General features: G+C 35.8%; 1 protein-coding gene and 1 long non-coding RNA gene across 2 annotated transcripts in view; one reads left to right on the top strand and one right to left on the bottom strand.

The window, feature by feature from the left end:
* LOC136847163 (uncharacterized) overlaps positions 1 to 12,500 on the bottom strand; it is a 250,338-nt gene that overhangs the window by 48,872 nt on the left and 188,966 nt on the right. The window lies entirely within an intron of this gene.
* Positions 1 to 12,500, top strand: part of LOC136847007 (glucose dehydrogenase [FAD, quinone]-like) — a 20,578-nt gene that overhangs the window by 4,433 nt on the left and 3,645 nt on the right. The window contains exons 2-9 of the mRNA XM_067118259.1: positions 4,941 to 5,146; positions 6,325 to 6,514; positions 6,966 to 7,097; positions 8,160 to 8,281; positions 8,631 to 8,687; positions 9,189 to 9,302; positions 11,131 to 11,287; positions 11,766 to 11,926. Coding sequence (XP_066974360.1) covers positions 4,941 to 5,146; positions 6,325 to 6,514; positions 6,966 to 7,097; positions 8,160 to 8,281; positions 8,631 to 8,687; positions 9,189 to 9,302; positions 11,131 to 11,287; positions 11,766 to 11,926 — 1,139 coding nt within the window. The remainder of the gene's footprint in view (positions 1 to 4,940; positions 5,147 to 6,324; positions 6,515 to 6,965; positions 7,098 to 8,159; positions 8,282 to 8,630; positions 8,688 to 9,188; positions 9,303 to 11,130; positions 11,288 to 11,765; positions 11,927 to 12,500) is intronic.

Here is a 12,500-nt window from a genome sequence, read left to right as displayed (position 1 = left end):
AGACAAAAATATAATTCTTTGGAAATAACGCCACTTGGTTCAAGTTCCTTTGTATAAAACCCGAAAGGTCTTCTTATATTAAAACTAAACTGGACCGGACAAACAGAAATTAATATATATATATATCTGCTAGTCAATTATCTTTCCTTCTCATATCAAATCAAGTTTTTAATCATTATATATGTAATTGTATACATTTTATATATATATATATATATATATATATATATATATATATATATATATATATATATATATATATATATATATATATATATATATATATATATATATATATGTAGAATCTACTGGTCACTTTTTACCAGACACATATGTAATTCTAATAGCCACAATGCCCTCTTAACTTCTCGAATTCTTCGCTTTTTGGATATGCTTGTAACTATGAAGCCGAAAATATCCAGACGGAAGAAATTGAAGAGCCTGTGAATAGCGGTCGCGAGAATCGAACCCGCGTTACCATATTCACAAGGAGGTCACGTAGCCAGGTCGGCAGCGTGACCTCCTTGTGAATATGGTAACGCGGGTTCGATTCTCTCAGCGACCGCTATTCACAGGCTCTTCAATTTCTTCCGTCTGGATATTTTCGGCTTCGTAGTTACAAGCATATCCAAAAAGCGCGAAGAATTCGAGAAGTTAAGAGGGCATTGTAACTATTAGAATTATATATATATATATATATATATATATATATATATATATATATATATATATATATATATATATATATATATATATATATATATATATATATATAATGTATGCATGTACATATATACATACATACATATGTATACATATATAAACAATTCTTTCTATTTAAGCCGTTAATCATACAACTGTCACACGATGGCCTGATGGCTTCTTTGTCAAATGAAGCGGAAAGCAACGAAAGGTGGGCAGAGAGAACGGACGAAAAGTAAAAGGCAGGAAACAAAACAGCTGCAGACCGAAGGACTCTGCAAAGGACCTTAGGACAAAGATTTTCCTTGGGAACGATGCGCATGTCCTATATGAAAATCAAGAAGGAAAAGGTGCTGTGCCCACGGCAATGAAAAAAATCAAGGAAATTACATTTTTTTTTTGTCTTGAAGACTCAACGTATTATCATTTAACCTATGAAAATCAGAAAGGAAAAGGTGCGATGCCTACAGCAATTAAAAAAAATTCAAGGAGATTGCTTTCTTTTTTTTTGTCTGGAAGACTCAAAGTATTATAATTTAACCTATTATTCTTAATGTGCAACGGTCTCCCCGTGAAAACCACCGTGTTCTGACGGTACCTTTTTTGGGGGAAAATTACCGACCGTGAATAGACAAGACGATTCCCCACCAGGGCAATGTACCAAAAGAAAATAGGTAAAAAAGGCGTTCACGCGTGATGCGTACTGGCCGGACTAACATGACAGTACCACTCCATTACAAACCACTCACTCATTCATTCATTTCATTTGGGTCCTGGGTCTCAGTGTGGCCCACTACCGCTCACACCAGGCTCCCTAGAACTGTTGTGGGTTTCTGATCACTGATTTTTGGGATGTAGGCACTAGCTTCTTAGCAGAGCTCGACAAAAGACACAAAATAGCGAAGTCAGTACTACTGACCTCGCCATTTTGTGACAATTGTTAAGGTAGGAAGCTAGTACCTAGGCCAGGACCCAAATGGAATGAATGATTGAGTGTTATGAAACGGTGCGATACCGAAATTACAGTAAATCTATGAGAAAATTTCTGAATTCAGAATACTGAATGAGCAGCATCTAATTTCATTTAGTTCTGTGCTATAACAACAGCCAGTTGACTCAATAGGCTGTTGTGATAGTACAGAACTGAATGAAATTAGATGCTGCTAATTCTGTATTCTGAGTTCAGGAATTTTCACGTTTATCTAATTTCGGTGACTTTGCAGAATTTCCTGGACCGTTTGTCACGTGCAACACATGGATAAGATATTTGCGATTATATTTAAAAATCTAGTGATTTTGAAGACACTAACGACAGTTGTAAGTCGTGATTATGACCAATCGAGATATATCCCTCTGGGAAGAGGAGAGAGAGAGAGAGAGAGAGAGAGAGAGAGAGAGAGAGAGAGAGAGAGAGAGAGAGAGAGAGAGAGAGGCAAAAAGTCCTTTTGATGCCAGTAGAGGTCACTATCGAAGTCTTGTCGACCTAAAGGTAACTCCGAAAGAACCTGACATCCGGCAGTCAAGGCCAAAAGGCTTTGGTATTTCCACCTTGTTTGGGTGAAGCAAAAGATCTAAAATCAATAAAAGAAATAAATGTTTATGATATTATGATGTTCGAACGTAACGTCGGATTCATGAAGTGTAATCATTTCTTCGTGACAACTAGTGGGTTCAGGCGATATCTTTTCGGCAAAATTATTGACTGTGGACACAAAGCGCCACCTCATCAGGACAGTCTATGGTTAAAATATATATGTGAGTATAATATGCTGTACATATATATTATATATATATATATATATATATATATATATATATATATATATATATATATATATTATACATATATATATATATATATATATATATTATATATATACATATATATATTACATTTATATATATGCATATATATATATATATATATATATATATATATACATATATATATATATATATACATATACATTACTTTTAAAAAAGGTTTGCGGTATATTAGTGACTTTGTTTTATGTATTTATAGTAAATCATTATTTTCTCACGGACGCTATGTCCAACTTTGAAGAGGTCACGACGAGTGACGGAACAGCAGTGGGGTCGTGTTTCGCAGTATATGGAACAAAGAGTTAAACTTCGTTTTTTGTCCATTAACTGAATTTGGAAGAGCCTATAAGATTCAGAAAATATTGTCAAATTAATGAGAAGTTGACCAACAATCAAAGAGCCACTGAATTTAACGAAATCTGCATACAAGAAAAACTGTGCCTTTAAAAAACATATATATATATATATATATATATATATATATATATATATATATATATATATATATATATATATATATATAATCAGAACATTTTAATAAGTACAAAATGACGAAGCCCATAGCTGCTGTTCTGGTACAGAATTGTACGGAATTAGAAGCTGCTAATTCTCTACTCTGCATTAAGGAATTCTCTCAGTGATTTGATTAATATCTTTAGCTGCAGTCAAGTTTTTAATGATTCAAACGACACTTATGACAGCTGCAGTTCATAATTAGGACCAGGTGAAACATATCTCTGATTTGTTATTGCCTATGTAGTTATTTTCGTCATGATCTAACAAGGAAGAGAGAGAGAGAGAGAGAGAGAGAGAGAGAGAGAGAGAGAGAGAGAGAGAGAGAGAGAGAGAGAGAGGTCACCTTCAAAGGTTTGTCAACAGAGGGGAAACCCTGAAGGAACCTGACAGCTGTCAGTCAAGGCCAAATTTTTTTTATCCTTAGTTGAATAAAAATTCTACAATCTAAAAAAAAATAAAAGTTTATGATAAAAATTTTTGTCGTGATTTTTCTTTAGTTAATAATGGTATATGTTTTTGTAAGTTACTTTATGACACCACATTGTGCTATAAAACCAAGTTTTCCTTTCTTTTTATGAAGCGAAGACGTTCAGTTAAATCTTTTACAAGTCCGAAACTAACCAAAGGCATTACGATGACTATTCTAGGCCACTACTTGAAAACGTTTTGTCTTTTTATCGTACAGTGGAATAGAATGGAATATAGGGTTTAGGCCAAAGGCCAAGCACTTGGACCTATGAGGTCATTCAACGCTGGAAAGGAAATTGAGAGCAGGTAGGTCTGAAAGGTGTAACAGAGGAAAACCTCGCTGTTGCACTTTGCAATAATTGTTAGGAGAGTGCGGATAACAAGACAGAAGAAGGATAATATGAACGGAGGTATAGTAAAAGGAATGAAAGGGGTTGCAGCTAGGGGCCTAAGGGACGCTGCAAAGAACCTTTAGTAATGCCTACAGTGCACCCCGTGAGGTGCTATGACGGCACTGACCCCCTACGGGGCTTTAATCGTAGAGGTCACTGAAAACATCTTATGATCATATTATGATGCCCGCTATTGTATGCTTTTCAAATGAGAGGCTATCTTGATTTCCAAGCAAGTTATTAAACGTCCTTTCAACGGTTAATACGAATTGTTCAGACACTAAAAGATCAGTAATAACAGAGCATGAGTGAAGGCGAATAATCCTTGTCTCCTTCCCCCCCTCTGCTTATCCTCCCGTTCAGCTCATCGTATGTATTAAGAAGTCCCCAAAGCGCCTCCTTGGAATACAAACTAACTTGTTTTGTTAACTCTTTTAACGGTAGATTTAGTCTAGGAAAACAGGCACCAGGCAGTGGCCAAGTTAAGACTTTGCACAAAAATAATAATGCTTCGTTTCCTTTTCCCTCTTAATCGCTGTACCTTGCTTTTTACCGCTGCTCTGTGGTTGTCCGTGATTGTTTCCTTTTGGGAAACTGAAGGTACGCTACGAGTTTTAAAAAAAAAACAAAATGTGTATGAGTTAACGAGATTGAAATTCTTCATTGGAATTTTCGAACGTCTCATAAAAAAAATGGAATGGTCAACTCAGTTATGACTTACTACCAAATTTTCATTATCCAGCGCTGAATGGGAATAGCATGATTAAAATAATTAATATAAATTCTTACACACACACACACACACATATATATATATATATATATATATATATATATATATATATATATATATATATATATATATATATATATATATATATATATATATATATATATATATATGTATATTTTATATATAATATAAATAAATGAATATATATATATATATATATATATATATATATATATATATATATATATATAAGTAAAATTCATCTGAGTATATAAACATAAATGTATACATTTTTTACCCTGCAGTCGGGAGCGGAGCCGGAGGCGGCGTTGTGGCATCCCGACTGGCAGAAGTGCCCTCCTGGAATGTCCTCCTGGTGGAGGCAGGTCCCGTACCACCGCAGGACAGTTACATCCCGGGACTGTACGCCTTCGGATACATGCGGGGCAATAAGAACTGGGACTACGCTACCGAACCTCAGGACAGCTGTCTCAAAAGCTTCGTTGGCCAGGTAAGGAACTGTGTGGATCTTTCCTTTCGTCTTTGAGTTCTTCAGGAAGATCTTAGATTTACTTGCAACTTTCCTCGTGCATCTTACTGAAATGGATTTTCTCTCCCGTCCGTTATTTACTAATCACATTAGTTTTCGTTTGTTCTGTGTGGTTTTTAATGATGAATAAAGTCCCACTATAACAAAACATTGTGCTGCTTATATAGGAGGAGGGTGGAACGTCAAAATATATATACAGCATCACAGCCAATAATTTCCCTTCTAAAAATCTTACCCAAGAGTCAGCTTACAAAAATAATAAAGGTGAAGCATTCATTCAATATACATTTAGTTTTAGAGACATACATACATAGTTAAAACTATTCTAGGTATCAGATCCTGTGTGCTTTGTGGAAATGGGAATAGCCTGACTGAAAATTAATCGTTATTACGATAAATGCAGGAGCCTTACATCGAACATGAATATTTGATTTCAACATACGTTATTGCCCTCTGTTGCAGTCCTTTATTTGTAGACTTGACAGCTAACAACTGGGAGTGTTCATCTCTAAAAAAAAAAAAATCTAATGTATCACTATTATTAGCTCCTCGGATCTATTCAATACTCTTTTACCACTCGCAAAAATAACCCTAGGTCTGCTACGTGTTTTAGCAATGCTTTTGTGTGCTTTACTCTTTTATTAAGCCAAGGCCTTGAATCTATTTTCATTAAGAGTACTGTTAAAAAATCCACATGTAGTGTCCCATATACATTTATACATTACTGTATAAATTTTAGACACCTTACAGTGTTCTCTCTCCCTGCGCATTATTTTTGTTAAGTACAAATACGTTCAAAAGTATGCAGGATTAAAAGACCCTTAAAAAGTTGAATATCTAAGATGCACTGGGAAAGAATTACAGCAAAATCTTTACATTCTTCAAAAATAACTGCTGCATTCTTTTTTTCCCGTTCTCTGAAGATGGAAACAGAAGTTTCAGCAGCACTGAAGAGTTTCTCAGCACTTCTTAAGCACTCGACTTCCAAAAGGCCTTTACACTGAATTATTATCATTATTACTATTATTATTACTACTGTATTATTATTATTATTATTATTATTATTATTATTATTATTATTATTATTATTATTATTATTATTATTATTATTATTATTGATGACGTTGCTGTTGCCTCAGCGCGCTACTATCCCACACGGAAAAGTGTTGGGGGGGTCGACGATAACAAATGGGATGTTGTATGCCCGAGGCAATAGTAAGGATTTCGAGCACTGGGCATCGCTGGGGAACACTGGATGGGATTACGAAAACTGCCTTCACTACTTCAGGAAGAGTGAGAATTACAGGGGCAGCAAGCTTGGAGAAACAGGTACAGAGATTGACAAACTTTTTCAGTAGCAGGTGTAGTCACAAACTCACACACGAACTCACGCGCGCGCACATACATACATACATACACGCACACGCACACACACACACACACACATATATATATATATTTATATATATATATTATATATAATATATATATATATATATATATATATATATATATATATATATATATATATATACATATAATCATAAGTGCTTACGTATAATTTTTTGTGAAAAATTTATTCAAATCAATTTATTCAATTGTAAAGAATAGATCATTACGAAACAGCATAAAACACGGTAGAAACACTGAAAACAAGCTGCTTGAATAAAAAAATGTAACTAATCATTAACTTCAATTAATTTTCACGATTTGCGTTATGAAGTGATGAACAGCATGAATAAAAGACAATTACATGAAGTGTTTTAGCATGCTTTGGCAGAGCTGTATCATGGCCGCGGCGGTCCAATGTCTGTTTCTGGGTCTCATCCCGGAGATCTGTCAGTGGCTTTCCTGGCGGCAGGTGTAGAGAACGGCTTCGATATCATTGACCCCAGCGGACCCGTTCATACAGGTAAGGAACTATGGGAAGCCTTGTCATTTTTGCAAATACTTTATGGCTAAGAAGATCAGTCATTTCGTAAATCCTTTGGTGTCATAAGAGCCAGTCATTTTTGCAAATACTTTATGGCTAACAAGATCAGTCATTTCGTAAATCCTTTGGTGTCATAAGAGCCAGTCATTTTTGCAAATACTTTGGCTAACAAGATCAGTCATTTCGTAAATCCTTTGGTATCATAAGAACCAGTCATTTTTGCAAATACTTTATGGCTAACAAGATCAGTCATTTCGTAAATCCTTTGGTGTCATAAGAGCCAGTCATTTTTGCAAATACTTTATGGCTAACAAGATCAGTCATTTCGTAAATCCTTTGGTGTCATAAGAGCCAGTCATTTTTGCAAATACTTTATGGCTGACAAGATCAGTCATTTCGCAAATCCTTTAGCATCATAAGAACCAGTCATTTTTGCAAATACTTTAGAACTAACGAGATCAGTCATTTCGTAAATCCTTTAGTATCATAAGAACCAGTCATTTTTGCAAATACTTTAGAACTAACAAGATCAGTCATGTCGTAAATCCTTTAATAACATAAGAACCAGTCATTTTTGCAAATACTTTAGAACTAACAAGATCAGTCATTTCGTAAATCCTTTAGTATCATAAGAACCAGTCATTTTAGCAAATACTTTAGGACTAACGAGAAGACTAGTACTTTTGCTGATATTTCTTAATGAAGACCAGTCATTTTTGCAGTTACTTTATGAGGCATTGCTGACTCACTCCGGTGTTAAGCCACGCCTTGACTTGTTTATCATCAGGCCTGGGCAAAGATAAGGGCATTAAGTTACCTGTCCCACTGGTCCTACATTGAAAATAGAATAAAAAAGGTCGTGAGAATTCTAAGGCCTATTTACACAGATATCCGTTCTGATCACAGTCAAGCTTACATATGTCAAAACTAAATGTATTATAACTAACAAACTGTCCTTCGATAAATTAAGGATACCTATTGATTAATTATCAATTTGCGTCTTTTATTTAATTAAGGATATTTTATTTAATTTCTTCCCAGGTTTTTCTACGCCTTATTTCAATGTCGGAGATGGCATTAGGTCTTCTGTAGCTTATTCATTCATCAGACCAGCAGCAGCATGGCCCAATCTTCATGTACTACATAGTGCTACAGTACAGAAGGTAGTCGAGATTTTTATTCAAATATTTGCTTTAAATATGATTTTCCATAAGACGAGTCTTTTGAAAACCGTCTTCCTAAATCTGTTTTTTTTTTTTTAAATATTGTAAATTCTGTAAGTTGATATTGCTTACGTGGTAATGTAAGAAGATAAAGATTAAATGTATTATCTCCGTGTTTTACCTACAAGGGATCAAAATACTGACTACATATGTATTAACTGTAAAAGGATAAATCCTTCACTTTCCAATTACATAGTAGTTTTATTGAGGAATACATTTACTGATTACCATTTGTTCTTGGTTACAATTTTCTCGTAATACCAATTTCAATTTCATGTCGCTGTTTCAGATCATATTGGACGGAGACAAAGGAGCCAAGGGAGTAATATTCAAACACGATGACGAGGTCAGTGTGTTTTTTTTTTCTTTTCTACAAAATTTGAAATCCTTCCGTTCTATAAATCAAAAGTCTGTTTCAACTAAGAACTGAAGTCCTGTACGGGATTCGGTTTCATCACTGCAAACCAATTTCCTGTTAAGCTCGGAATAATCTAATGAACTAACCTCTGAACTCTTGTCAAGAAACAGCTAGGAGGGTTCTGAACCAGTATTAGATTTTGCAATAACTCATTCCTATTCAGTAAAATATGGAGGTGTAACGAGTTTTTATCTCTAGCAGAAACGTACTTAAATAAATACATTTCTGTATTTGCTGTTTCTTTATTTACTTCTGTCAGATATATGACGGTTGGTTGGTTCGGATTAAGCTGGATTCTCCTAGACCACTAAGGTATAAAAGTGAGTAGGAGGTCCGGTGTGGACCTCGAGGCTCTACAAGCCAGGAGAGGCCGTCAGATAGATGAACGAATGATGGATGTTATAAAAAGTTTGCGCTCTTTCATTTCAGTTATATAAAGCGATGGCCAGCAAAGAGGTTATTATCAGCGCTGGGGCTCTTGGATCGCCAAAACTCTTGATGCTGTCTGGCATAGGACCAGAGGAACATCTACAGGAACACGGAGTATGATACTGTATTTTATTAATATCAATCCACTAATTATTATAATTATTAACTTGACGAGGTTACTAAGTCACATTTCGGTACCCCCATCCGGCTCGCCTGTAGGTTCAGTTCTTTAATGAATGGTGAAAATTGAAGCATGTTAGAGTTAAAGAAGTTGGACAGCTATAGTTGGGTACGGACCAGGCCTTAGGGAACAAATGACAGTAGAAAGGAAGAAAGCAATACAGCTTGAGGCCCATGAGAAATTGCAAAGAGCCTCCAGCATCTTCTACAGCACGCTACATAAGCTCTTCAGTAGACTGAAAACATTGCATTGAGTATTATAATAAAAACTATACCATCTTGTGGATTCTTATGCATTCGCTGTTTTCAATTTTTTTGTTCTGGTATGCTAATGGGCCATGACTGTGGTTACCAGAAGCTGTAATAGGACAATTGTCCTTCTAGTACAAATACTGAACAGAAAATATGCTTCAAAAGTGTGTGTGTGTATATATATATATATATATATATATATATATATATATATATATATATATATATATATATATATATATATATATATATATATATATAGGTAATTCTAATAGCCACAATGCCCTCTTAACTTCTCGAATTCTTCGCGCTTTTTTGGATATGCTTGTAACTACGAAGCCGTATGATCCAAACGCAAGAAATTGAAGAGACTGTGATGGCCGGTCGTGGGAAACGAACCCGTGTCAAGAGAATAATAAAAGTCTATTACCTCTCATACATACATATACCTGTCGTTTTCAGATATATTTATTAGAGCTGGAATAGACCAATCCTCACCATCGTAGCCAAGTGGGCAATCGTTTTTTTATTGCTTTTTAGGCTGAAGTATATATGTAGAATCTACCGGTCACTTTTACCAGACACACATGTAATTCTAATAGCCACAATGCCCTCTTAACTTCTCAAATTGCCCACTTGGCTACAATGGTGAGGATGGGTCTATTCCAGCTCTAATAAATATATCTGAAAACGACAGGTATATGTATGTATGAGAGGTAATAGACTTTTATCATTCTTGTGGTCAGGTCGGCAATGGGACCTCCTTGTGATTATGGTGACGCGGGTTTGTTTCCCGCAACCAGCCATCACAGTCTCTTCAATTTCTTGTGTTTGGATCTTATGGCTTCGGCTTCGTAGTTACAAGCATATCCAAAAAAGTGCGAAGAATTCGAGAAGTTAAGAGGGCATTGTGGCTATTAGAATTACATTTGTGTCTGGTAAAAGTGACCAGTAGATTCTACATATATATTTCAGCCTAAAAAGCAATAAAAACGATTGCCCACTTGGCTACGATGGTGAGGATGGGTCTATTCCAGCTCTGATAAATATATCTGAAAACGACAGGTATATGTATGTACGAGAGGTAACAGACTTTTATCCTTCTCGTGGTCAGGTCGGCAACGGGACCTCCTTGTGATTATGGTGACGCGGGTTCGTTTCCCGCGACCAGCCATCACAGTCTCTTCAATTTCTTGTGTTTGGATCATACGGCTTCGTAGTTACAAGCATATCCAAAAAGCGCGAAGAATTGAGAAGTTAAGAGGGCATTGTGGCTATTAGAATTACATATGTGTCTGGTAAAAGTGACCAGTAGATTTCTACACACACACACACATATATATATATATATATATATATATATTTATATATATACATACATATATATTTATATATATATATATATATATATATATATTTATATACATATATATACATACATATATATATGTGTGCGTGTGTGAGTGTGTGTATTTGGCTGTATATTCTTATCATAATTAACTTATTTCAGATAGAACCTATAGTTAACGTTCCGGGAGTTGGACAGAATCTGCAAGACCACATGTCGGTGTACGGTCTCGTCTGGACAATTAACAAAGGTTCATCCTCTTCAATGAGACAATTCATTGCTCCCGGAGCTATTGAGCGATATGTGCTTGAAAGAGAAGGTTGGTATTTCTAAACTGCAATATGAATTATGCATGATCTTTTTAAAGTGTATGACATACTTAAGAAGTAGGCTGTTCTTTCCCGGGTGATTTTGTGCGTGTGTTTCTTTTTATTTTTTGGTGGGGATAGGGTTTTAACACTCAGCCAGCAACGGGTTTTGACTATACCAAAGAACTCTTGATTTAAAGTATCGAGAAGGGTTGGGGACGACCTCCAAATAAATTACTGCGAAGTTCCAAAGAAGCTCTTGTCTGTTTAATGGTTTAAGCCTGGGGTTAAAAACAAATACCGCTGGTTTTGAACTGCCTGAAGGAATGGCAAGTAAGACCCAGGGAATCTATGTGTGCAGCATTAGTCTGAGAGAGACGCATCACTCCAGAAGGGACCGGTTGCTGAAAGGTTATGATACAATATCATTTTAACAATGCATCTTCACACAGTGACTACAAAGATTCATTCTCTACTTTCTTCCCGCAGGTCCTTACGCTGCCCCTATCGGGGATATAGCAAACGCATGGATAGGAGTAAACGGAGAGATCGACAACGATTATCCTGACGTCCAAATCTCTCTCTCACCTGCGCCATTTCACCTCGATAGAGGGCTCTTTGTTCCCTACATCTTCGGCTTGGAGAAAGAGGTAAGAATAGAACACAGAATTTAGGCCAAAAGCCAAGCGCTGGGAACTATGAGGTCATTCGCGCTGAAACGGAAATTAATAGTAAAAAGGTCTGAAAGGTGTAACAGGAGGAAAACCTCGCAGTTGCACTATGAATCAATGGTTAGGAGAGGGTGGAAAGCAAGATGGAAGAAAGAGATATATGAACGGAGGTACAGTAAAAGGAATGACGGGGGGTGCAGCAAGGGGCCGAAGGAACGCTGCAGAGAACCCTAAGTAATGCCTACTGCGCACCGCATGAGGTGCACTGATGGCACTAACCCCCGCGGGGGGGACAAAGAGGTAAAGATTCCCATTGTTCTAGGAGAAATTCAAGTTCTTTTTTGACCAAGAGGGTTAACTATTTTGGCAGAACTGGTTTTCTAGAGAATTTTAATTAGTGGGTGCACTAACGCAAAACTTTTAACCTTTTTACTGCCTTTTAGCTCAAATCATATCTTGCCTATAAAGTTTTACCTGTTAAAAAAAGCAAAAATTTAAAAGTGAAAAAAAATATGCAAATCAAATACCCATCTTTTCTTGCATTACTATTTTC

The sequence above is a fragment of the Macrobrachium rosenbergii genome, chromosome 16, assembly GCF_040412425.1.
Source record: "Macrobrachium rosenbergii isolate ZJJX-2024 chromosome 16, ASM4041242v1, whole genome shotgun sequence".
Lineage (NCBI taxonomy): Eukaryota > Metazoa > Arthropoda > Malacostraca > Decapoda > Palaemonidae > Macrobrachium > Macrobrachium rosenbergii.
The sequence above is the reverse complement of the archived record's forward strand: the minus strand, read 5'-3'. Positions and strand labels throughout refer to the sequence as shown.